Source organism: Pipra filicauda, unplaced genomic scaffold (assembly GCF_003945595.2).
Source record: "Pipra filicauda isolate LSUMZ 115617 unplaced genomic scaffold, ASM394559v2 scaffold80_size11013439_pilon, whole genome shotgun sequence".
NCBI classification, from domain to species: domain Eukaryota; kingdom Metazoa; phylum Chordata; class Aves; order Passeriformes; family Pipridae; genus Pipra; species Pipra filicauda.
This window is the reverse complement of record NW_024104987.1, coordinates 6,909,734-6,935,121: the sequence shown is the minus strand read 5'-3', so window position 1 is coordinate 6,935,121 and position 25,388 is coordinate 6,909,734. Positions and strand designations below refer to the sequence as shown.

The window sequence follows — 25,388 nt, the reverse complement described above, 5'->3', positions numbered from 1 at the left end:
CCTGCCGGGACGGGGTCGGCCCGAGCGGGACTTTGCCGAGCTCCGCGCCGCCTGCGAGCCGGGACCCGCCGCTCTGCTCCGGTACCGGCCCCGCTCCCGCCCCGCGCGGCTCGGGAAGTTGCTGCCGGGCTGGGCTGAGCTCGGCTCAGCACTTCTGGGAGCGGCGCCGCACGGCTCGGTCGGGTGCGGTGCGCTCGGTTCGCCCCGGCGCGGTTCGGTTCGCCCCGGTGCGGCGGGCTGGGAGCGCCGCCAGGTGAGTGGGGCCGGGACGGCCGGGCCCGGGCCGCTCGCAGGAGCGACTCGTCTCGGGGGGGCTGAAATCCCCCCCGAGCCCCCCTGGAGGAAGGAGCCGCCCCACCCGGGGGTCTCGGGGCGGGGGGAGGCGGAGACGTGGCCGGTGCCCCCCTCGCTGCTCTCCCGGCCGCGCCCGGAGCGGGGCTCCCCGGGGCCTCCCGGGGGAGGCGAGATGCCCCCGCCGCCCCTCGAGACTCGGGTCGGTACCTACTGCTCCCTCGCATCTTTCCTCTGCCACTTACGTAACTGGTTTGGATTTGTTTTGGGGTTTTTTCCCCTCCTCTCCCTCCTTTTTTTCCCGGCGCTGCCGTTGGCTGCGGGAATGTTTGGGATACTTTCGTTCTCCAGGTGGATTCCTGGGCTGGAGGCTCAGCTCTGCTCGTGTGGGAGGGATTGTTTGCTGTTGCTTTTCCAGCTTTGTGTGTTTCTTGAGTTGTACCTTCGCTGCTCCTCTCTGGAGAGGTTGGAGAGGTGGAGAATGAGCATTCGCAGCTCTCGGTACCTCCGAGTTACCCGCTGAGCCTCGCGTGCTCCGGGAGCCGTAGGCAGCAGCATGGGGCTGTTTTCCAAGTGAGACCGTGCAGACTTTTAAAATAAAGAGTAAATAGTCTCAGCGCCCTCACACTCGCTTCTTGTGAGCACTCTCGAGGAGCAGCATAGAGTTGGCTGTAGAGCATAGGGTTAAATGAAATAGTTCGGAAGACGGTGCAACACAGGAGGTTTCGGGAGGGGATTTGTTTGCAGCCAGAGGTTAGTCTGAGTCAAGTGGCTGAAACTTTGTTGTAACGTAGATAAGCTAGTGCAGGTGCCCCAGGACGAGGGGAGGTGAGAGCTGACCTCGGGGTGTACCAGCCCCAGTACCGAGGGGCTCATCAGCTGAAGGTGCTGTGGATAGGGGGAGAACCACCCAGCCTGGTGTGGGAATTGCACACCCCCGTGTCCTAGAAGCTAAGATGGGACGTTAGCATCATCTCTTCTTAGCATCATCTGCCCTGTGTACTACTGCACCCTGGGGAGTGCTGGAAACACGGGGAAGCCCACAGAGGGGTGTCTGTGTTTGTGGGCAGCTGCAGCGTCCAGCTGTACTGCGGGTGGGCTGGTGCCATGGGATGCCCCTTCTGGTTTTACCCCCACCCTGACAGGATCTCTCTCCCTGCTGTTCTTCTCTCCCCTGTGATCTCCATCCTCAAAACAGTGACCTCGATTGCTCAGAGGAAGCGACACCCTCTATTATATAAACGGCTGAGGGCGAGCGCTCTGGGAAGGGAGACGGCACTGAGCCATGGCTGGGGGAACCGGAGCTGGTTCTGACCCGCCCTGGATCGGCTCAGGGGGAGTTGTGGGGTGATCTGGAGATGGCCTTGCAGCTGGCACGGCGTGTGCTCCCTGCTCTCCTGCACGCACACTCCTCCCCAGTGTCGGAGCAGCCTGCCAGATGCATGGCCCTGAACCAGGAGGGATTTTCTTGCCACCCAGTTTGGGCAGCCCAGGCGCAGAGTGGGAGCACAGGTTGGGACGAGTGAAGTGCTGCTGCAGGACCTTGTGTCCTCTCCAAGGTACCCTGGCTGGCCAGGATAGGGACTTGATCCTGTCCTCCTGAGCACAGTTGTGCTGCTGAATTACACCCAGCTCTTCATTGAGACCAGAGAGAACTCCTGAACTGGTAAAATTTGGAGGGTAAGGGTTTATCCTTGCGCAGGACGAGAAGAGCGTGAGACAGGCTGACCCACTCCCATGGGCTGCAGAGGACTTTGGCTAAGCCTCCCCAGCTCCATCCCTCAGGTGCTGCCACTGGGAGAGGGGGAGACGTTCTGTACCCTAAGCCCTGTGTGCTGTCTTTAGGGAGGAGATGGTGTGTGTGGCCCCGGGGGGACAGGTCCCGCTCCCGGGGCAGCACCCCCAGGAGGTTTCCTCTGCAGGTTCTTCCTTCTCCGCTTAACATTAGGATGAGCCAAGTCCCTCCAGGACTAAATATAGTCAAAGTATTCGTTCTTCGGCACGGACACAAAAGCTGTCGGGACGGGAGGTAAATGGCCTTTGAGGGCTGACTGTGATCTTCCCTCCGCAGGTCCTGGGCTGCCGCGCCGGGGCTCGGCCGAGCGCGGGGCTCGCCAGCCTGCCTGCAGCACCGTCACCAAGAGGAATGCCGAAACGAAGGGGCTAATGAGCACCAGAGAGGGAGGATCTATAACTTCCAGATGGCAACGAGCCCATAATCCCTTTGGGAAGAATTAGGGACTCGTCAGCCGCAGCAGAGCCTGGTGAGGGGAGCAAAGCACGACACCTCTGGCTCCCGGAGTGCTGTGAGAGGCCGAGGGCATCCCAATGCCGACTGCACCGGACACCCTGCCCCGAGCTGCCTGGCTTTGTTTCACAGAGTCCTGTTGCTGCTGGGAGCCCATCCCCAAGCACTGAAGTATTTTTTGTTTTAATTGATTGCATGTTCTCCAACCAAACCCCATCCGGGTCCTGCTCCTCCCGACACAGAAAGGGACTTCTGCTCTTAACAGAAAGACTTTTTTCTTCTGGTTTTTATGCCCTGTGGGATTGTAAAGCGTCTTTCTTTACGGATTTCATCTTTCATCAAAGTGTGTTCTGAGGAATTGGGGGCTTATTCCCATGGCTTCATAAACCTCTGGGATCTGAGGGTCTCTGCCTTCTGCGTTGCCGCTGCTCCCACCTGTCTGCGATGGGGCGCGAGCAGGAGCTGATCCAGGCGGTGAAGAACGGGGACGTACCCGGCGTGCAGAAACTGGTGGCCAAGATCAAGGCGTCCAAGAGCAGTGAGTACCTGGGTGCAAAACCGTGGGCTCCCTCCTCTCAGCTGGGCATTGCTGCCTGTCCCGGGGTGCAAGTCCCTGCTGTGGGCTCGGTGCCGTCCCGGCCGGGGTGCCAGTGCTGGCTCTGAACCCCGGCACATGAGTTATGCCACAGCTGGAGGCGGGAGCACAAGCACAGCCCGTGCGGATGAATGACCGGGCTGTAAGCGATCCTGCAGCTGAGCTGGGGTTCCCCTCGGGCTCGGGGCCGTGGGCCACTGAGCAGGGACGGGCTGAGGGAAACGCCGTGGCAGGGGGAAGCAAACCGGTTGTGGGGGGATGCTGCTACAAAGGGTCTTTAGTGGTTGCTGCTCACTCCCGGCCGTATGTATCTTGTGAAAAAATTATCATCCCAGCCAGTCGACTGGAACCAATCGTCAAGCCTTGAATTTCAGTCTGGTAATGTTTAACCCTTCAGCAGGGCTGTTTTCTTGCATGTGCTCTCAGAAAGGTCAATGGCAAGCACAGCTCAGAGTGAACAGCAGGTCTGGAGGGGTCCCCAAGGGCACCGGGGTCCTGCAGGTGCCACGTGGCATCTGGAGGAGATGGGGAGGGTGGAAAGGTGGAGGAGAAGATTGTGGCCAGTGCCACGGTGCTCATGTAGATAGCTGAGCTCCTGGTCACTTCTCCTGACATACCAAGAGAAGGAAACTGGGAAAAGTAAATAAAAGGGCTCTCGGTGTGGTGTATGGCTGGGGGAAGGTGTACAATGCCTGCCCAGGCTGTGGGAGTGTGGAACCCCCTGCCAGGGCTGCTCATCGTGGGGGGTCTTGTGGGTGTGTGTGGGAAAGCTGTCCTGAGGAGGGAGAAGATGCTTTAAGTCTTCTTAGGAGCAGCTCAGAGCAGAGAGGCCGGCACTGAGAAAGGCGAGTTAGGCTGAGGATTATAAACGTGAGGAGGGGATCAGGTCCCCTGGGTCAGCTACTGGAAAGCTGTGACTGGGGCCAGAACTTTGAAAATCCCAACTGTTGGGCCTTGAGGAGATCTGTGAGCCATCTCCTCCACAGAACAGGGGGTGCCTGGTGACCCCTCCCTGGGTGAAGGGACTGGATGTTGTTGCCTCCGTTTGCAGCTCAGGGACTGTGTCTATACAGGGTCCCTGAGCTGAGTAAGAGCAGTTTGCCCACGGGGGTGGGTTGAAGGACACTCCGAAGGCAATAAATAACGTCAGGACCTGAGCGTCCTGCTGGCTGACGGCAGCCTCGTTCCCCTGAGCTGATGTCCCACGGCTGGGCTGTGTGGGCAGGCTGGGGTGCCCCTGGCTCTCCTCCTCCTGCACCCCCGGAGGGTTGAAGTTACACTCTAGTTTCCTCCCGTTCCCTCCAGTAACTCTCTCCCAGTTCAACCCCGTCTGTTTTCTCTCTGGCGCCTTCCCCTCCCTCCAGCCGTGGGGCACCCACGTGAACATGTGTGTTTAACTCCCCCGCTGCAGCGGCGTCAGCAGCTCCCTCGGCTTATTTTCATTTTACTCCTTTATAAGGAGGGGGTGAAAAGCCCAGACCCCTGCAAGGCCACTGCTGCAAGCCCTCGGTGCGGCTCCTGTGCTCGACTCGCTGTGGGGGCTTGCCTGATCCCGGGGGTTTGCCTGGTCCTGGGGGCTCGTCCCCGGCATGGAGGGCATCACTGCTCCCCATCGCTTACAGTTCTCTCTCCCTCCTCTCGCCGGTGCCATGTGAGCCGAGCATTTGCTGGCTTTGCCTCTCGTTACAGCGCCTTTTCCATATGATAGGCTGAGATGCTGAATTTTTTATTTTTCGTGGTTTTTTTTGTTTTTTGGTTTTGTTTTTTTTTTTAAATCCCTCTAAGAGTCCTTCTGCTGTCTCAGTGGATTGGGAGCTCGATCGCTGTGATCAGCCCTCTGGGGCTTCCTGTGCCTAAAAAAGTCACCGCACGTAAGCAAAAACCAAGCGCCAGTCCCGGCAGCGGGAACTTCAGGGACACGTTGTTTAATATTCTCCGAGCGCAGCCTCCTCCCCGCGCAAGCGCCGCCGCACAAGTGGGTCACAGCACCTATTATTATAAGGTGGTGGGATGGGCAGGGAGAAGGTTTTAGGGGCAGGGGCGGGAGGGGAAGGGCAGGCGAGGGCAGTTGTCCTGCCTGAGGGAAGGGGACGCCCGGGCGGTTCCGTGGTCACTTCTGTAGCCGGGGAGGGGGGGTCTCCTCTGGGAGAGGAGAGCCGGGCTGCTCCTGCCGGGCCAGCCGTGCTTTGCTGAGGTTCCCTGGCAATGGAAACGTCCCGCTTTTTATTTTCCTTCTCCCTCTCCCCTCCCCTCTGCGTCGGAGCGCTGCAGAGTTTAATTGAAATTGTTAAACGACCCGTCACGGCTTTGGCCTCTCTCCCCGGCGATCAATCACGTCCCCGGGCTGCCGCCCTCGCCAACAATGCGCCAGTTGGCCCGGCCGGGGCGGCTGAGCAGCACCGAGGGGCTGGGGCTTCCGGGGGAGGCGAGAGGCAGAGCTCCACCGGCCGGGAATCCCATCCTGGGAAGGGGTGACTGCTCCTGGAGCTGGACGGTGCCCGGCAAGGTTTGAGTGTCCCCATCCCTGGACATGCCGGACTAAGGAACAGGGGTAGAGGGGATGCCAGGGCGATGCTGGGAGGGGATGTGTGATGTCCCTGTGACAGCCGGGGGCTGGAGGAGCTGTGGAAGGCGATGGGAGCTGGACTCCCTATTTGCCTTCCTCGAGGGAGTGGCGAAGGTTTTTGTTTAAACGTGTGCAAAGTGCAAAGAAAGGGCAGCAGCTGAGCAAACTGGTGTTAAACTCTCAAGGACAGGCAGCGAAGCTCTGCTGGGGTTCAGCTGCTGCCTCGGGGAGGTTCAGCCAGCCACTTACCCATTTCACCAGGGGCTTGCCCCATTTCCCTGGTTTTGATGGGGCTTTCCAGACCTTAGATGTGTCAAGGAGTGGGGTGGGCTCCTGGGACGTGGCTGTGTCTGGGCTGTGACCTAGCAAGTTCTTAAATGCTAGAAAAGCTTGTGGGGAATCTTGGTTTTATCTCCACGCCTGGGTTGGAGCCCCTCATTGCTGTGTCCCAGCAGCACAAAGCACACTAAGGTCTTCCCAAGAGTGGTGCCAGCCCTCAGGTGCTGCTGTCACCCATCCAGTTTGGCAGGAGAGGGACAATGCTGCTCCACATGCTGCGAGACTGCAGCAGGCAGATGTGGGATAACTCACTCTCACCCTTGAATTTCCTCCTAATCCCTGGTAGCTGTATCAGCTTAAGCCTCAAAGCGTGAGGTTTAATATCTCTCCTGTGATTTGTTAGCCTTTGCCACCGGCGCTCTGTGTCCCTGTTCTCTGCAGGAACACCCACCCTCCCTTCATGTCCTGCTGGGCTTTCTGCTTCTTCCAGTGGCAGCAGGGCCACAGTTGTTTGGGCAAGAAGCTGCTGCTTTTTGTAGTTTGGGGGTTATTTTGTAATGATGTTGAATGTGCCGTTGTCCCAGCCAGCAAACCCTGCATGCCATCCCTCTCACCGAGGAGTACCATCCTCTTCATTGCTGCTCCTGAGGGAGGTTTGTCCCAAGCCCAGCTGCTATATGTGGTCTGGCTGCAGGGCAGAGCCAGGACTGGCCTTGGGCAGGATCTTTGTTGTTTCAGGCTGTGTTACACCCGATGGCTTTCCCTGCTGGCGGTGGTGCAGGGATGTCTGGGCACCCTGCCCACACTGGTCCTGCCCTGGGCAGTGCAGGTGGCTGGACCCGGCTCTGCCGCTGAGCACAAGTGCGGCCCTGGCCACGTCCCTTGGAGCCCGGGTTTCGAGGACGAGTTCCCAAGCGTCCTTGGCTGTATCCTCCCCCCCGCACGCTGTAGGTCTGACGGGCTGGACCGGCTCCGCAGCCGCATGCCGGCTTGGAAAGGCTGTGGGCACGCCTGCGGAAAGACGCCGAGAAACTCTGCCGAAATGGGCAAAACTCCCTCTTCCACCGAGCCAGGAGCGGGGCGAGGCCGTGCCCGGGGAGCCCGGCTGGCAGCAGCCCTGTGCCGGGGACCCCACCACCCCACAGCGTGCTGAAACCTGCTTCTGAGCCAGCCTGGGGTGGGTGGGCGGTGGGAGTGGGAGAAAAGAGGCTTCAAAGGCTCTGGTGAGTGTGGCAGCAGTGGGGCTGGATGATGGTGGGGCTGCAGCTGCAAGGAATCGGGGGGGGTCCATCTTTTTTTCCTCCTCCTGTGGCTCCCGGCTTCCATGGGATGGGGATCTCCTCTGGTAGCCTGGTGTTTGCTTGGTGGGTTTTCCCATCCACATCCTGGTTTTTCCACCTCTCTGCCTGGAAGAAAAAGCCCCACATGGGCAGCGAGAGGGGCGAACGGGCGGTTGGTTTTCAGAGCTGGGCTCTGACGGGTGTTGTGTTTGGAAAAAGGGGCCCAGCTGCCACCGGTGCACCCAGAGCCGGGGAAAGCGTCACTGTGCCGAGTGCAGGAGATAAGGCACGAGCAAACAGCGTCACACAGGGAGATGGAGGAGCCCGGGCTGGACGTCAGCAGGCCTGGCCCCATGTCCCTCTGCACCCCATTTTCCTGTGTTAACAGATCCACGTCTCCCCCCCATCCCAGGTCTGTAGTTCTATCCCTAGCCATTGAAAACCCACTGGCAGAGCAACCTGCGTCTTTTTGCTGTCAGCCTGGGCCACCTGCAGCTGCTTTTTTTCTGGCTTGGTAAAAGAGCGGGAGGAAAAACAGGCTAAATCTGCAGAAGGGAATGAGTGTGGGGACTGTTGAGCCTGCTCCAGCCCATGCTGCGCTCCTTTGGAGATGCCAGACAGCACTGGGGTATACCAGGGACTTGCTGTTCTCTCCAGGAAACATGGAGGTCCCTCAAGGCTGTGGACAGAGCCAGGCTGGCAGCCATCCCCAATGTTGCAGGTAGGAGGCTGAGATTTGGGACAGGAGGGGAATTTCCATCCCTTAGGCACTTCCTGGTGACTCAGCCCAGATCAGGGGGCTCAGGTCCCCCTTCCCAAGGGCTGCAGAGGCTGTTTTGGCTGTCTGACCCAGAAACACAGGACAATTCGGATGACGACAGCTTGAAGGCAGACAGGGAGGGCAACCCCGAGTCATGGGACACTGTGTGCCCGGCTGCCAGTGGCACACAGGCGCTGTAACCGGGACGTTTGCTCCCAAGGGCTGGAGAGAAGGGGACGTGGCAAGGACACTGCCAGCACAGGCATCCCATCCTCTGGCTGGGGCTGGTTGCAGGAGGGAGCTGGTGGACCACAACAGCATCACTATTATCACTCCTACCACCACTCCATCAGGATCCCAGTGCTGCTAGAAGGTTTTCCTGGGAAGGTGGGGGGTGAGTTATTGGATCCCAGTGGCGATGGACAGAATCCCAGGTGTAAGACGGTTTCCGGCTGGAAACCATCTCGCACCCGGCATCGCTCCGGCAAGAGTTAAAAGGGGGGTTGGATGCCGTGCGTGTGTGTGTGCATGCACGCGCCCTGCTTTGTTTTTAAAAGCGCCTCGGCTGTCCTGGATCCCCGCCAGACCCGGGGCCCGCCGCTGGCAAAAACTCCGGCAAAGGAGTATGAAAGGGGCAAGAAACTAAATAACAGTAAACTACCTTTTTTTTTTTTTCTTTCTTTTCTGGCTCCTCTAGCAAGCGAGAGGGTGGGGAGGAGCTGCGAGCACTCCGGCTCCCCCTAAATCCCATCCTGGCTTCCCTAAAAAAATCGCGCCTGGGATGGAGAGGGAGGGATCTGTTTGAACCTTCAGGCTGTAATATCACCCAAGCCTTGCCAAGGTGTCCTGGTGAGTCACAGACCTGTCTGGAGATGCCCAAACTGCTTGGAAATGGCTCTGTCGGGGTGATCTTTACTCTCCCAGGGAAGGGCTGGATAGTCTGGCCCATCCCTTGCTCCTGCGGGATGCTGCCTGGGGTAAGTGCTCAGCCACCCCAAGCCGTTTGCAACCCCAGGGAGAAAGGCCGGAGCTGCAACTGAGCACGGCTCCGATGGCGAGATAAGGGAGCAGGGAAAACCTGTGCGCGAGGCAGGTATGCGGCTCCTGCAGCATCCCAGACCTGGTGCAACACGTCCGGCTGCGCTTCCGCCAAATCCTGCCAGCGCCGCTCCCCCGTGGGCCCCAGCCAAGGCTGCGCAGGGAGCACGTGGCCCCCGGCGCTGCTGCCGTGCCCGGACCCCTGTCCCGGCCTCCCCCGGGTGCCATCCCGGGAGCTGCAGCCAGTATTGGCCGATCCCAGTGGGCGGCTGTGCCGTGAGGGGGGAAAACTCCCAGGGTTTCATAACACCGGCCGCGGGCATGGCTGGTTGTGTAAGGCACCCTGTCTGCTTGCAAAGGGAGTTGGCGAGCATGGCGAGGCCATCAGGTGCCCGGCACAGAGCTGTCCTTGGTGGCAAGGCTGGCTTGGGCTCTCCCACCCGCTTTGCAGGTGCCTCCTGCCCCCTTGGAGCATCGATCCCAGGGGCTGCTGGCTCTCACCCTCGAGCAGCCCATTGGGAGGCCTCACCCTGTTTCTTTGCCAGGACAGGCACGGATAAGCCTGAAGGGGGTTTTCCAGCTGTAGGTGAACTGGGTGCAGACAGCAATATGGAGACTGGATTGGGAGCCCCCTCCCGTGGGTGTCCTCTCTTGCCTGAGCAGGACACCCAACTCACAGCTTATGTGCCCCCTCAGGGACCTGGGATGTGTCCCTGCCATGGCGAGGTCACGTGAGCACTGCTTGACTCAGTGGCCTCCAAAAGGGGCCAGAGTCCTCCCTGGTGGCTAATCATTGCCTACATAGGGGACACAGGTACATGGCAAGCCTGGCCAGCAACATGGGGGCAGCCATGGCCCAGGGGTTGCTTTGGGCTGCAGCTCTGGCTGCTCTGGTTGGCCTGAAGCAGCTCTGGTTTGGTTTTGTTGGGCTGACATAGGTGGGAAGGACTGTGTCAGCCTTCCTGACTTCCCTGAATGAGCACCCACTAATCCTGCTGGCTTAAAAAGAAGGGGAACGCTCCTCCTTGCAGGGAAAGAGGCTGCTGCACAGACTGAAGAGCTGCCTCTGACCATGCTCTGTGTTCCAGCCCCAAGAGCTGCTCAAGCCTTGGGGGAACCCTCAGCTTCCTCCTAGCAGTGCTGGGACACAAGCAACTCCCTGTCTTGAAGCATCTGTCCCACTGGTTTTATTTAGCAGCCCATGGACATCCTGGAGCTCCTTCTCTGTTCCTTCCACCCCAAACCTGATGTGGGTGTGAGGGTGTCGAGCTCTGGGCCCCCCAAAGTCATGGCTCTGCTCTGTTCCACTGCAGCCTGCTCCGAATGCCTGCGGTTCGCTCTCCCAGGGCTTTCCCAGAAGGATTGGCACGGCTCAGAAAGCCCTTTGCTGGCAGGGTCTGGGGATGAGGCATGATCCCCTGATCCCGCCGTGATCCCCTGGCCAAGGTGGGAGGCACGGCGTGCCACAGGAGGGGTGGCATAGTGCAAGAAGAGGTGCCTTTTCCTACGAGAAGGAGCTGAGGGAGGTTGGAGGGTCTCTTTTCTCCCTGTGTTCCCCTCACTTTCTCCCCACCACCCCCCCCGGGATGCTGCGAGGCGGCAGGTGGGGGTTTCTGTGCTCAGCTCCCACGTCCTGCCTCTGCCGCCAACTCGGGCTTGCCGGGGCCGTTCCCGACACGCACCCGCCGTGCTGGGAAGGCGTAAACAGATCGGGTTGCCGGCAGGGGTCCAGGGAGCGGGCAGGCCTTGGCTTGTGTCCCACCACCGCTCCATCGGGCCGGGGTGTGGGGAGCACCCAGGCTGGGGTGGGATGGCGGGGGCTGGCCTGGCAGCAGGGTCTGTGCAGGCAGCAGGGTCCCTACGGGAAGCTGGGCACTACCTTGGTTTGGCAAAGGGACATGGGTGTTGCTCCTGCCTCAGTTTACCTCTGGTGCTTAGGTGGGCCTGTTCTTTGACAGCTCTGAGGTGTTGATGTGCAGCCCCCAACCCTCTGCCCCATCCCTGCACGGGAAGCTGCCGTGCCAAGCAGAGCTCAGCCCATGGACTGGTGGTCCTCAGATCCAGCTCCCCTCATCTATCAGAGTTGCATTGTGATGCCTTTGACCTTGCTGTAAATCAGCCCCTGTCCTTCCCAAGGTACGTGGGGGGGATGGGACTGCTCCGTGTAGCCTTTGTCCCCAGCTGGTCCCCAAGCAGCTGCTGCCTGGCTCTGGCGTCCGGGCTGGGCAATGGGAGGAACTCGCTGCCCTCCCTGCCGGCCCCGGAGCAGCTGGGACAAGGGGAGGGGGTCAGGAACGCAGTGCCCAGAATAGCTCCACAGTCACTGAGGGCCCCATGGGGATGGCAGGATGGGTGCGGAGTCCTGGGGTGGGTTCCTGCTTCCAGCACAGGGGTGGGGTGATGCCTCTCCCAGGACATAGACTTGTCACTGGCTACTAAGCGATTGCTGCTTCCATATGGGGACACACAGAGTGGTGCAGGACATCCTGGTGATGCAGCTGTCATGTCCCTCTACTGTCCCCTGGGTATGGAATCCCACTGTAGACCGGGGTCCCAGGTAAATCCTTCACTGCCACAGCTGCATGAAAATATCCCAATCCAGCTAAGGTACAAGAAAAGTGCCACTGGCCAGATGCTCAGCAGGAAGTTTGGTGATGGCTTCTCCCACTTTGTGGCATTGCACAACCTGGAAACCCAGGCAGGCAGTTGAAGGCTCTGATCTGTCTGGCAAAGAGCCCTCCTGCTGGGCATGGGCAAAGCCATGCTGCTTCCATGGCCTCGGCAGGGAAAGGGGAGAGCAGCAGTGGGATCATCTCTCAGGCTGCTTGTCCCAGGCTGGAGGAAGCTTGGCCCGTGCCTGCCGGGGTGGACTCATCCCACACCCATTCCCCACTGGCAGCAGCATGGAGCAACTGCTCAGTTCCCATGTGTTTTGGTAGGTGACCTTGTGCCGGGGATGGGAGCAGCAAGGAGATAAGCCCTTGCTATCACTGGAGAAAAGATTTGGAGAGGGAGCCCTCCCCTCCATCATGGCTTGGGAGCTGAGCAGCCGCTGCTGGGTGAGGTCCTTATGCTCTTTCCCAGTGCAGATGCCATGAATGGCTGCAGCACCATGGCATCTGTGGGAGCAGTCACCCATCCCGCATCCCTTGGGACCGGCAGGAACCAGAGGCCACACTTTGTCTCTGGCCGGGAGGGAAGGACGTGGTTTGCTTAAGCTGCTCAGATCCAGGCAGCCGGAGGAAGCCAAGAGCCTCTTGTTTTGGTTTGGCAATAGAGGGTATAGCCAGGACCCCCCACAGGAATGGAAATCCTTGGTTCCTAGGGAGGAAAACACAGTCCCCAGGCAGCATCTGTCCTGTCCCTGCACAGACTGGGCTGTGACCGTCCCAGGGGACCCTGCCGGCACGTCCCCAAGCAGGACTGGCGGCAGCACCGGCTCGCGGGGTCAGAGTTGGGGAAAGGCATCCGCAAGGTATTTTTAACCACGTGTGACTCCAAACTTGGGCCGCCAGCAGCCGTCTGAGGTTAGTCCTGGGCCGCTGACGGCTGGTTGCCCACGGCCTGGTGGCGGGGGGGACTCTGGGGAAAATTCAGTTCCCGGCTGTCAGGGCCTCGGGAAGGAGTGACAGCACTTGAACCATCGACCTTCTGGGTGACCTCCCGGTGCCTCCCCTCCCATCCTGTGTGTGCCTTGCCCAGATTAGCGCAGCCAGGGTGGGGACAGCTGCTCCAGGTGCACGGCAGCTTCCCTGGGGCCAGAAGGGGAGGATGTCACAGGATTTCCAGCCTCCGCATCCCTGTGTGCTTTGAGTACTGGCTCCACCGGCTGGAGCAGCTCCTGGATGCCAAGCTGCCATGTGCAGGTGCCGGGCTGACACTGATGAGGACGGAGTGCCATGGGGCCATGGCAGCCTGGTCCTCCAGCCTCAGCCTTGCCCTGCTTCCCCTGGGAGCTGCATGATTGCTGCAACCCTCCAAGCACAGTGTAGGGGCTGGATCCTTGTTTTGCTCCCTCGAGCCCGCAGGGTTTTGCTGGCCACTGTTGGCTGCTCTCATTTTTATCTGGGATTCATTGTTAGAACCATAAAATAAGCTATGTGCTCCTCTTGAGCGTCAAACCCCTCCAGGTGTAGGTGGGTTGCTGCGTCCCTGCCCGCCCTCCCTAATTAACTGTTGCTCAGATAATCCAGACTTTACTGACCTGCCCTAATCTTCCTGTGCTGGCTCCTGTCGCTCACCTCTCATGCCCCCTGTGAGCTTCTGTCATGTTCACAGCCCTGGGTACGTGATGGAAGATGGTACCCTGGGATGTGGCATCCCCCCTTGCAGGGCTGCCAAGGTTGTTTTCCTCACCAGCAGCTTCCTCCGTGCCCACGCTCACACTGCTCTCACCGTCCCCCCACATCCTGCTTCCCCTCTTTCTTCCTCCCATTGACCTTCTGCCGGTTGGATTATTTTTCCCCAGATGCTGCAATCTGCATTTTTCCCCGGGTTGAATCTGTCTGGGTTTGTTCTCCTAATCTCTCTAAGTCCCTTTTGTGTTATTTCTGCCCTCGTCAATCTGTAGTGCGTCCACCACAGATTATTTTAATGCACTATTTGCTCGGTGTCGCATTAATGAGAACACTGAGGGTGTCTGTAGGTTCAGCCCCTTGGCCTGGATATCCAGGGAGCACCAGAGCCCTGCAGCCCCTTCCTTGGCTTCCAGGGAATCAGTTGGAGCCAGTATGGAACCAGCTGGATGGGAGCTAAGGTGCGTTGTTGGTACTGGAGCAGATGCTCCTCTGGTGCCAGGCCCAGGGGTGGCTCCTGGCCCCGCAGTGTGCCCGGTGATGCACGGCGGGTGCAGGCAGTGCTCGCACTTGGCCGCTGGCCCCCGCCGCTATCGGCCCATCTCTTCCCGCTCAGGAGGCGTCCTGTCCTTTCGGAAGGATGGGGGAAATGGAAAAGGCTCCACCTCTTCCCTGGGCAAATACAGCTCCTCTGAGTTCATATCCTGGAGAGCGGAATGGCCAGGTCCCAGCAGGGACGGTGACTTCACCTCCCGGTAACGCGCTTCCCCGGCCAGCTGGGAAAGGAGCCCTTGTATCTCCGAAGGAGCCGCCCGGCCTCCCCCATCCAAAGCCTTTCCCAGCTGCTTCCATCCTGGATAGGGCTGGGGGGGATGCAATTTCAGCTCCATGGGGAAAAGCTGTTACTGTTCCCCCTTGCCAGGGGATCTGGACTGGGTGCATCACTTTGGGGTAGGCAACCCCGAAATTTTTTTGTGGGGAAGGGGAGCAAGTGCCATTCATCTCACCACGCAGCTGAAATCCTTCTGGGTGCCTGAAGCTCAGAGCAGGAGCACATGTTTGGCTTTTGCAAGGGGTGAATCCAGCCCCAAAGGACTCCTGTGATGCTCTTTCCTCCCTCTGATATTTGCCCCTCTATCCATGCTGTGGCCATCAAACCTTGGGGGGTGAGAGCCGAGAGCTGCACCTTCTTCCCAGCTGCATGGATGGGGACAGGGTTTCCGACTCTGCTTTTCCTTTCATTGTTCTGGGAGCCTTCACTTTGAACAAACTGCCTGTTTTTTCCTGCTTTGCTTGTGAAGGGAAGCAGCAGGGGGGAATTGGGGGTCTGACTGGGTCTCAGGGTGACTGCCTGGGGGTAAGTGATCAATGTCTGTGCTATGCAGGGATGCTGCCCCAGCTCCCTCCTGCTGCCAACCTCTTCAAAATACTTAATTGTTGGATTTTCCCTAGGAAAAGGCTCACAGCTTTCCCAAAGAAGGAAAAAGGCTGCCAGTTGACTCCATAGTCCTGCCATATCCCCAAACCCTTCCCTTTGCCTGTAGTGGGTCTGCAGCCCAGCCCAGGAGGGAAAGTGACCTCTCAAACTCCTCTGCCTTTGCCATCACCTGCCTTCTTCATCACCCACCATTGTATCTGAACACATTGCAGCTTAGAAGGAGAAAGCACAGATGAGGAGGGAGACAGAACTGCCAGAGGAGACTCAGACATGCCATCAGCAGAGACAAGTTGGTGACAGGGACAGCTTGGACTCTGCGTGGCTGTAAGCCCTAAGATTTGGGGCTCAAGCCAGGGGTAAAGGTGGACTTCTGCTGAGATTAGAAACAAGCATTTGGTGTAGGGATGCTCAGAGCACAGCGTCTGTGTCCTGCCCTCAGGATGCTGTGAGGAGCTGCTGGGAGCTCAGCTCCTGGAAGGTTACTGCACCAGCTGGACCCAGGCTGCTGAAACCAGGAGTGGGGCTCGGTGTGACAGCCCTTGCACAGCCTAGGCAGTGTAAAGTCCAGGGTTTGATAGGTTCACAAGGGATAAGACACCCATTATTCTCGAGAAGTTGCCAGATGCTGGTGTAAGGACAGATAAGGGGCTCTCTGCAGTGTCATGCTCTCCCGTCACTGCTGTTTGCCCTGTGTTGATGGGAGTCTGCCTCCCTGACTGCAGCCTCCCCATTTCTCCCAGTTAACCCAGTGGCTTTGGCCCAGTTGGAACCACCCCACAGTTCCTGGCTTGGCAGAGGACCTGTTTGTCAGCGTTGGTGGGGAGCCTATCCACAGGGACACTGGGGATCCTCAAACCCAGCACGGACCATTTGCAGGCAGGAAAGGACCCTTGGCATTTGGACACCTGTGGCATTTGGACACAGGGATGGGTGCTCTGCCAGAATATCCCAGACGGCAGCACCTTGGCATCCAAATTCACCCACCACAACCATGGGAGACATTAGGGGATCCCCTGCCTGCCCAGGGAGCTGGGCACAGCACTGGGCTCAGCGTTTGGGGTGTGGGCTGGTGGCTGTGGCAGGCACCAGGGTCAGGAGCCCTTGGCTCTCACCCAACCTCTGTTCCAAGCTTGCTGGGCAACTCTGGTTGAGTTTCCTAACATCTCTGTGGCTGAACTCCTTCCCTGTTGAGGTGGGTGAATCTCCTCTGAACCTATTGGGAAACTGCTCCCGAAGCAGCCGGTCTGCCGGGAGGAGCCGGGTGTGGGTGGCCACAGCGGACGTGCCTGTGGATGGAGAGGCAACAGGGAAGGGTGATTCCTGGATTCCTGTGGAAGAGGGATGGACATCACCTCTTTGGGTCTTGATTTTGGGTAAGCCAGTAAGTCTGTCCTGAATCCGGGCACAGACCCACTGTGTGCTGAGGCAGGGCCACCCCAGGCCATCACAGAGCAGGTTGGGTGAAGCTGCCACCTCCTGCCGCCTCTGCCTCCAGCTCCTGAGGCTGCCACCACCATCAGAGACAGTTGGTGCTCTGCAGGATTGCAGCTGATTAGCTCCTCCAGCTGGTTTGTTGGCTTAGTGATGACAGTCCCCAGGTGGATTTCGTTTTCCAAGGAGGGTATGTGTGTATATTTGGTGTGCCCAAAGCACATGGTCTCCCTCCCATCATCCAGGGTAGCAGGATGGTGTTCCTGCAGTGACCAGACAGAGATCCCTGAATACAGGGTACTTGTAGCAGGCAGTGCAGGGATGCTCAGGGCTGGATGCTGATGGATGCAGGGATGCTGATGGTGTAGGACGTTCAGAATGGTTGTTGAGGGATGCTCATGGTTGGCAGCACAGGGAAGTACATGATACAGGGATGCTCAGACCTGCAGCATGGGAAGGCTCATGGCACAGGGATATTTGCAGCCAGCAGCATGGGAATGTGACTTCCCAGGACAAAGGGAAGGGGTGAGAGTCTGTGACACAGGACCAGCAGAAAGGGGTATTTTTCCAAGCATCTCTGGCAAGGAGACGTATCTCCAGTTAAGATCTGCGTGTCCTGCACAGCAACCCAGCCTTGTGGTGGAGGAGCTCTGCTTTGGTGGACAAAACCAGGGGGGTCACAGCACAGGCACTGTGTCCTGGAGCCTGATTCACTGTGTGAGAGCCAAGGGGCAGGACTCTCCACGGGATATCTGGGCATTTCCCTCCGCAGCCAAACCCAGGAGAGCGCGTTGCTGCTTCCGAACGAGCGGATCAACGCTTTGGAGGGATTGTGTCCATCTCCAGGACCTCGGGGCGAAGCTCATGGGTGTCCCTGCGGAACGAGCTCTCCGTTGAAGGGCAGGGGGTGACTCAGGGTGCCCACTGTGCTGGCACAGGGGGTGTTGGCGGGGCGAGGGCACGCCTGGCTCCACGCAGCCGGCACAGCCGGCGCCAGGCGAGCGCCTGGGGGGGTAAATACGAGTTTGTGCCGGGCCGGCTGCCAGCGGTGTGGGTGAGGTGCCCGCCCTGGCCGGCCACTCCCCGGGTGCCCCCTGCACCCCCCGAGGAACTCAGACCAGCCTGGCATCCCCACCATGGGATGCAGCCCAGCCCCACGGGGAAACTGAGGCACGGGCAGAGGGGGCTGTTTGGCCGGGAGAGGTGGTTGGGAATGCGCCATGCGGGGCTGTGCCATCCTGGTTAGCAGGGATCTGAAAGGCCAAGGGCCAGAGCCGGATCGTGCCGTGGATGAGGGTCTCGGCCCCGTGTGGTGAGCGCTGCCTTCGCCACGGCCGGCGGCCGGCCCGACATTTGTAAGCAATTTGCCGGAGCGTTCCGGAGGTGCTTCCCGCTGCCGCTTGGCAGCCAGACGCTGCACAGAAGCTCGCTGGCTCCCTCGAGGCCTCGCTCAGGCCCGGCCCAGCACTGCTGAGCCTCGTCCTGCCCGGGCAAGCGCCGGAGAACGCGCCAGGGCCGGGAGCAGAGCGGGGTGGGAGCCTGGCGGGACCCCTTGGAGGGGTCGTGCTGAGGAGCGGGGGCCGAGCAGGGGGAACCCACGGCTGGAGTTAACCCTTGGGATGCACCAAGCTGGGTTTTCCCTGGAAATAACCCCTTCAGGGCGTTTTGCATTTCGGCACTGGGTCTGTTTTCTTCTGGGTTCATCTTTCTGGGATGTGAGCGTGCTCCTGGCGGGAAGTGGGGGGTGTGGGTCAGCTCCGGGGTGCGCCTGCTCTGGTGCAAATCGAGAGGGGGTGATGATGTGGTTGGGAAGGATCCGGCTGCCCCATCCCAGTGCTGTAGCTGGATCGACCCTGCAGCCCTTTTCCAGCCTCCCCTGGCTGGAGCTGCACCTCTCAGCCAGCTGGTCTGGGAGGGCTGTGGGATTGGGAGCAGCCTCTGCTGAACCCCTGAACATCTGTGTGGAAAAGAATGAGGAGCCTGGGCACGAACAGGGAGAGAAAGAGCTGAAGAAATGGGGAGAAACCTGGGGAATCGGTCAAAAGGAGCACATGGATGGAATGAGGAAGAGGGATACAGGGAAGCTTCCCATCAGCTGCCTTTCTGTCACTGGGTTTCTGGGGGCTGCTTTGCCAGCCCTGTGAGCAGTACAGGGCAGGGTGTGCAGGATGGTGCTGGTGGAGGGGTCCCAGATGTCTGGCTGTGCTCTGCTTCCCCTCCATCCCTCCAGTCCCCTCCTTTCCTGAGCCTTTGTGCCTGGGACTGCACAGTCCCGCACCTTCCAGCCTGGCTGCAAACCCTCCAGTTCTCCAAGCAGCAATTTACCCACCTACAAACCGGGGATGAGCCCTTTCCTTTCCTGCCCGAGGTGAATCCAAGCTTTTGGGAAGACTCCCAAAGGGGATTCTGCTCCTGACTCTGCTGTTTGGGACCTGCTACTTTTCCTGCCACCCACGCTGTGTCCGCATGGTCCTGCCCCGAGTCCTGACCTTCCTGGGCTGCCGGAGCAGGGAACTAATTTGAGGAATGTTGCTCAGGGAGATGCAGATAATGACAGCTGCCTCCTGGGGCTGAGAAACAGGCAAGGACACCCACCACATCCCAGCCCTGCTTACTGGACCCCCCTGGCCAGCCCAGTCCTCTTGTAGGAAGGGGTGAGGAATGGGATTTTGGGGTGAGCTCTCCCTCTTCAAATAGTGGGCATTGCTTAACTCCAGGACCAGCCCCCAGGGGCTGTGGACTGTTTCTGCCTCTTTCGGATGTGCTGGTGCTCAGTGGGCATCTCCATCCAGCCCTTCTCTTCCCAGCATTGCCTACCCAGCTCTCATCATTCAGACTCTGCCCCTCCTACCCTGGGTAAGGACCCCTCCTCCTTTTCCTCCTTCTCCCCCTCCCCACCTTTTCTCAGAGCAAAACCTGGTGGCAGCTTTCAGCTGCAGCTGATGGGAGCAATCCCACATTGGCCTACAGTGTCCTTTAAAATACCTATTTATAACCCCCAGTTAAAGGCAGGGGGCTGGGGGATCGCTCAGGGAGTGGGAGGTGATGGCTTCACAGGCACTGCCTATGGATCAGTGGAACCCTTCGTTTATTTTTAATTTTATCTCGATTGCGTCCTTTGAAAATCCCCCAGCAGCAAACACTTCCCAGCCCTTCCTGCTTCCCGCTTGCAGGATCTGTCCCAAGACTTTTGGAGGGACAGGAGGAGACCTTTGCCCACCACAGCTGAGCCCCTTCCTGGCTCCGCCGAACACCCCAAGTGCGATCCCTGTGACAGTGGCACTGCAGGGGTCGGTGGTTACAGTTGCTCCGGGACTCGGATCACGGGTGGCCTGTTTACAAGTGAAATGTTATTTTTTTCCAACGGGGAAATGTTACAAGTGAAATGTTATTTTTTTCCTGGCTGGTGGGGCCAAGGAGAGTAACTTGTCCTTGATGGAGACCCCGGATCCTGGGCTCTTGGGCAACATGGAGGTGGGAGGGAACAGTGGGAGTTATGCCGAGCTACTGCTTTGGGAGCCAGTTCCTTTGGGAAGGGCTGTCGGATTGGTGGCTTCCGCTCAAAGACAAACAGCCTCTGGAAGAGGTAATTAGGGTGATCCTGTCTTGATCCCCTCAGCTGTGGCTTCAAGTCACAAGTCCTTCACCAGCAGCCACTCCAAGCCCATTTTGCATTAATTAGGCTGTTTACAAAACACTGTAAATTGCAGTAATGAACACCCCGGTCCTTGGTTTCCTTTAATTATCCATTTGCATGATGAATGAGCCAGCCCCTCTTCAGCCCTCCTTTTCCAGCCCAGTATGGCTTTGTATGGGATCTGCCATGTGAGATGGGCAGAGACCTTGGGAGAGGGGGAGAAGAGAAGGGAACTGAGAAGGAGATGAAAGAGAAGGAGGAGAGGGATCTACAGTCCTGGAGATCTACCTGGCTGCAAGGGAGGGGGCTCCTTTCCCATTTCCCACATTTCATTGGGGTTTAAGCAGCTGTTTCACCCCCAGGCTCGGAGCCCAGCTCTCAGACTTGGATTTTCCAGAGGAAAAAGCACAGAAAACTGTTCAAAGCATTTAATCCTCCCTGGCTCGGCAATGGGGCTGCCTGGAAAGGCAGAGGAGGAGCGGCGGCATTTCTTGCCCCCCACATACCTTCCCCTTTCTTTCCCTTTTGACTTGGCGGATGAATTCCAGAGATGTTAATCCGCTCTCAACCCCTTGGTGAAGAATAAAATGTCCTCTCTGTGTGGGAGGAAGGAATTCATTGGAATTAATTGCGGGAAGGAGCGGGGAGCTGGGGGTGCACTGGGGGTGCGTGTGAGGCTGTGCCGAGGGTGGGGTGAGCATCCTCTGCTGCCCAGAGGTCCCCAAAGTGGAGGGAGGGATGGGCAGGGGGATGGGGATACCCGAGGTGGCACAATCCTTGCATTCACGGCTGGAAGTTTCAGCCTCTGCCCTGGCCGTAAAAATGCCAACCATGTGGTCTGTGGGCCAGGCCTCAGTGGCAGCGGCAGCACAGGGAGTGAGTGGGGGGCAAAAGGGCTCCACTCAGCAGTTTTGGGGTGTCAGTGCCTATAAAGGGGAGGGAAGTGCTGTTCTGAGCCGGGGTGACAGGAGCTGCGGGGTCCAACCCATCCCGGGGGCACACAGAGATGGGGTGGAGGGGACAGAGGGGGAAAAGGGTCTGAGCTGCAGCTGGTCAGTCCACTGAGGGTTCGTGGAGGTGAATGTGGAGGCAGAGAAGAGGAGAGGAGAGGCCACCGGGATGGGCCAGGCACTGTTCTGTGCGCTGGGAGGTTGGTGTGGCTGCAGGATGGGGTCTGTATAGGATCCTGGGGGCCTGTGGGGTGGTGCAGGCTCTGCCTCCTGCCCTGACCTTCGGCTCTTCTCTCCCCAGAGCTCCTGGGATCTGCCAAGCGCCTGAACGTGAACTACCAGGATGCGGACGGGTGAGTGCTCCCCTGGCAGGGTGCTGGGTGCTGCTGCCACCAGCCTGGGTGGGCTTGTCCTCCCCCATAGCCAGTTGGTCCTGCAGCTCAGGGTATCACACAGCTTTGGAGGGGAGCTGCTGCACCCCAGAGAACACAACAGCATCCCAAAGCCAGGGGAAGCCCTGCAGAGGCAGAGCCAACACCTGCCCAGATCTGAGCTGAGGGCTGTGCTCAATCCATGCTGAAAATCCTTCGTAAAGCTCTTCTGCATCCCCCTCCATAGGCATGGGAGTGAATAAGGATGGCAGCATGTCCAGCCAGTGCCCTGTGTCCCAAGTGCTGGTTGAAGCAGGGAGGAGCCCCACCGCCTGCACGTGCTTGTGCCTGTGTTTAATATCCCAAAAGCAAAATCCCATTGTTTGGGGGGGTTAGGGAAAGAAAAGATGAGGTTGCCAAGTGACCACAGCATATTTGTGTAGCTCATCACTTCCAAAATCCAAGTACTTAATAAGCTGGGTACTGAGAGTTAAAGAAACCACAAAGGCCCATAAAATAAATAAGCATATTATTCTTATTGAATTAACTCTGACCTGTCAGTCATTAGCATTGTTTTATGTTCTGTTGTTGTACCTAATTTCTACATGTTTTCTTTTGGAGGACTCTGTAGGAAGAGGTGTCCATGATGAGTCCTAAGAGGCCAGTGGGGGGTTGGGAACATGCAGGATAGCTTCATCTTAAAATAATACTGTGCAGATGGAGCTTAATAGAAAAAAATATTTAGTAATAGAAGCAATGATCCGATTCTGATAAGGCACAGGGTTTGTGCTCGGGCAGCTCCAGGAGGGCTGCTGATGGGAATGAGGGTAAAGGGTCTGTTCCCTGCCAGAGGGACACAGGCAGGGCATTGGGTTTGGATGGGGCACAGGAAGGGACGATGGGGAGGTGAGACCCAAGCACAGGGATGGCAGGGAGAGCCATGGTGCTGGTGGTGTCCTTGGCACCACCTCACTTGTGGCTTGGAAGGGATGGGGCAGGTGAGCAGGGGTTTGTGCAGCTGCCCCAGGACAGAGCAGGCCCTGCAAGGACCCCCACAGGGCTGGGTCAGGGGGATTTTGTACCCCCCACATTCACACTTCGAGGCAGAGGTTTTGCTGTGCCCCGTGGACATGGTGGGTGTATTGGAGGAGGGAGCAGCCCTTTCTGCTGGGGTTGGTGTCCCTCCTGCAACATCCAGAGACTGACCAGGGATTTGGGTGATTTGGGACTGCAGATCACGAGGAGAGCCATGCTGGCTGAGCTGCATCCCCATCACGGGGCTGGAACCCTGCAGAGCCCATCAGAGCCCCACGCTGGTGCTGTCAGGAACCCCTCAGCCCCCTTGGAGTGGCACACAGGCTAATCCCTGGTGGCACAGGGACCCTCTTGCTCGGCCTTGGCCCTTCACGTGACAGCACGGGGGGAGTGCCAGGCAGACAGGCCGCTTTCACAGCCCCAAAACACAGGGCTCTTTCATTCCCAGCGGCCTCCCACGCTTTGCCATGGTCTCTCGGCATCCCTGCTGGCATGGGGAGGGGGCAGCTGGCAGAGGGGCAGGAGTAGCCACTGGGCCGATGAGCTTGCCAGATGCTGTGAGCAGTGTTTGGCTGCCTGGCTGCACCAGGGAGAGGGGAGATGCATCTCCCTCCATCCTGCCTATTTGTCTCCTGCACGGGACGGGGGGGGGCGAGGGACCCTCTCCCTGGAGTTTCCTAAGGTACAGAGTCCCTGCATCCCTTGCTGAGCCCTGGAGCACGCACAGCTTGGAGGGATTTATCTGTGTTTTGTTATGGGGAAACTGAAGCACTGGGAGCAGGGAATCAGGAAGGATATAGCCATGAACAGCTGGTGACAATCCCAGCCCATGTCCCCATGCAGAGGGGGCTGTGGGGTCAGCTGTGGGGCCGGGCTGAGCCCTGCCTTGTGTCCCAGGTTCTCGGCACTGCACCACGCAGCCCTGGGCGGCAGCCTGGACCTCATCTCCCTGCTCCTGGAAGCACAGGCCACTGTGGATATCAAGGACAGCAATGGTAAGGGGTGACCCCCAGCACGACCCCCGGCAGCCAGGTCAGCCCCCCCAGGCGAGGCTGGGGGCCGTGCCCAGCCCTGCTGAGCCCCGATCCCCGCAGGGATGCGGCCCCTGCACTACGCGGCGTGGCAGGGCCGTGTGGAGCCCGTGCGGGTGCTGCTCCGCGCCGCCGCCTCCGTCAACATGGCCTCGCTGGACGGGCAGATCCCGCTGCACCTCTCGGCACAGTACGGCCACTACGAGGTGGTAAGTGAGAGCCCAGCAGCCCCCACGCTGGGGGCTCGTGGGTGGGGGCAAACCCCGCCGTGCCGGGGGGACGGGAGCAGGGGTGCGGGGTGATGCTGAGCCCCCCTGTGCCACGTTGATTCCCCGCAGTCGGAGATGCTGCTCCAGCACCAGTCCAACCCCTGCCTCATCAACAAGGCGAAGAAAACCCCGCTGGACCTGGCCTGCGAGTTCGGGCGGCTGAAGGTGGGTGCTGTGGGGCTCTGCCCTGGGCTGGTTCGTTCTCCGGGGGCGGCTCTGGAGCCGGCTGGCTCCTCTGGGAGCAAAGTGCTGGGTCTGGCCACAACCGCTCTCCCACTGCCACAAGCCTCGGAGCCCAGCAGGCAGCACCTGCCTCCTCCCATGGCAGGACAAGGCCAGATCCTGAGTCTGGGAGCTGCGGGTTTTGCTCCTGACCTCGCAGCAGGGCAGCGTCAGGCTGGGAGGGAAGCCAGGAGTTCTCGCTCCCGGTTCTCCACGGTCTCCCCCCACCCACCCCGGCTTTGCTTGCGGTTAAGCGCAGATAGGCTGAGCTGGCTAATCCCAGCAAACTCTGAGCATCCGGCCCCGCTCCAGGTCCCTGGCACAGCTTGTGGGGATAGGCCACTCTGTGCTCTGGGACACCCCAGCGCAGCCAGCACTGCCAGGTTGGGCTGGAGCACGGCCAGCCAGACTGTTCCATGCCCCACCAGGAGGGGACAAGGGGGATATTTCCATTTTTGGAGTATCCATAATGTCTGCAGCTATAAACAGGGCAGTAAAAATAACTCCTCTGTGCCTCTGGGTTGCCCTGAGACGCTGAGAGTTGCTCTGGGCTGGAGAGACTGGAGGTTTTTAGGGCTTGGTCTGAAAAGCCTGATTATGGGAAGACTATTTCTGGCTGCTGTGACCTTTTATGGCCCCTCATGAGAGTGTGGCCTTGCCAAGCACTGTCCAGCTCAGGCTGAGCCCTGGGGCTGTTGGATGGAGGGGACTGGTGGGATGGGGAGTCATAGGCTGGCCCCCAGTCCCTTGCTGGGAGGGTGCAGGGGAGGGGTACCTGCACTCAGCTGCTCACCTGTGCCCCATGCAGGTGGCCCAGCTGCTGCTGAACAGCCATCTGTGTGTCGCCCTCCTGGAGGGACAGTCCAAGGATTCCACTGACCCCAACTACACCACCCCGCTGCACCTGGCAGCCAAGAACGGGCACAAGGAGATCATCAGGTAACCCCCTGCCAGCCCAGGGCACTGCCCTTTTCTGGAAAAAGCCATCATGGCTTCAGTCCTGCATCCTCCCAAACCCACCTCCCTGCTTCAGCCCCTCATCCCCAAGGCAAGGTGCCAGGTGCTGTCCCCTTCCCATCACAAAGCAGCCCATTGCCTGGCCCTGATGTCCATGGCCTGATGTTCATGCCTTTCCCTCCTTCTCACCAGGCAGCTGCTGAAGGCTGGGATTGAGATCAACAAGCAGACGAAGACGGGCACAGCCCTGCACGAGGCCGCGCTCTACGGCAAAACGGAGGTGGTGCGGCTGCTGCTGGAGGTGAGCGCGGTGGGGATGGGGCTGCACGGGGTACAGGCCCCTGGGGGTCAGCCAGCACCCCTTCCCCTCTGTCCCTCGTCCCCCATGAGTTCAGCAGCAAGTGGGGGGTCTGGGCATGACCACGTCTCCTCCTGGGCAGGGCGGTGTTGACGTGAACATCAGGAACACCTACAACCAGACAGCGCTGGACATCGTCAACCAGTTCACCACCTCACACGCCAGCAAGGACATCAAGCAGCTGCTGAGAGGTGAGGTGGGGACAGCACTGAGAGGGGCTTCCTCCCGCTGGGACCTGCTTGGGCTCCCAGTGCTCCTGAGTAGCCTAAACCAGTGTGGCTGTAAGTGCCAGCATCCCAGTCCCGTGTCATATGTGCCCACATCCCAAACGTGGACA

At 59.3% G+C, this 25,388-nt stretch overlaps 1 protein-coding gene across 1 annotated transcript in view; it reads left to right on the top strand.

Moving 5' to 3' along the window:
• Positions 1–9: 9 nt before the first annotated feature.
• CASKIN2 (CASK interacting protein 2) overlaps positions 10–25,388 on the top strand; it is a 34,078-nt gene continuing 8,699 nt past the window's right edge. The window contains exons 1-9 of the mRNA XM_027749800.2: positions 10–253; positions 2,363–3,077; positions 21,110–21,161; positions 23,112–23,209; positions 23,309–23,454; positions 23,584–23,679; positions 24,545–24,675; positions 24,886–24,994; positions 25,134–25,242. Coding sequence (XP_027605601.1) covers positions 2,984–3,077; positions 21,110–21,161; positions 23,112–23,209; positions 23,309–23,454; positions 23,584–23,679; positions 24,545–24,675; positions 24,886–24,994; positions 25,134–25,242 — 835 coding nt within the window. The 5' untranslated portion in view covers positions 10–253; positions 2,363–2,983. The remainder of the gene's footprint in view (positions 254–2,362; positions 3,078–21,109; positions 21,162–23,111; positions 23,210–23,308; positions 23,455–23,583; positions 23,680–24,544; positions 24,676–24,885; positions 24,995–25,133; positions 25,243–25,388) is intronic.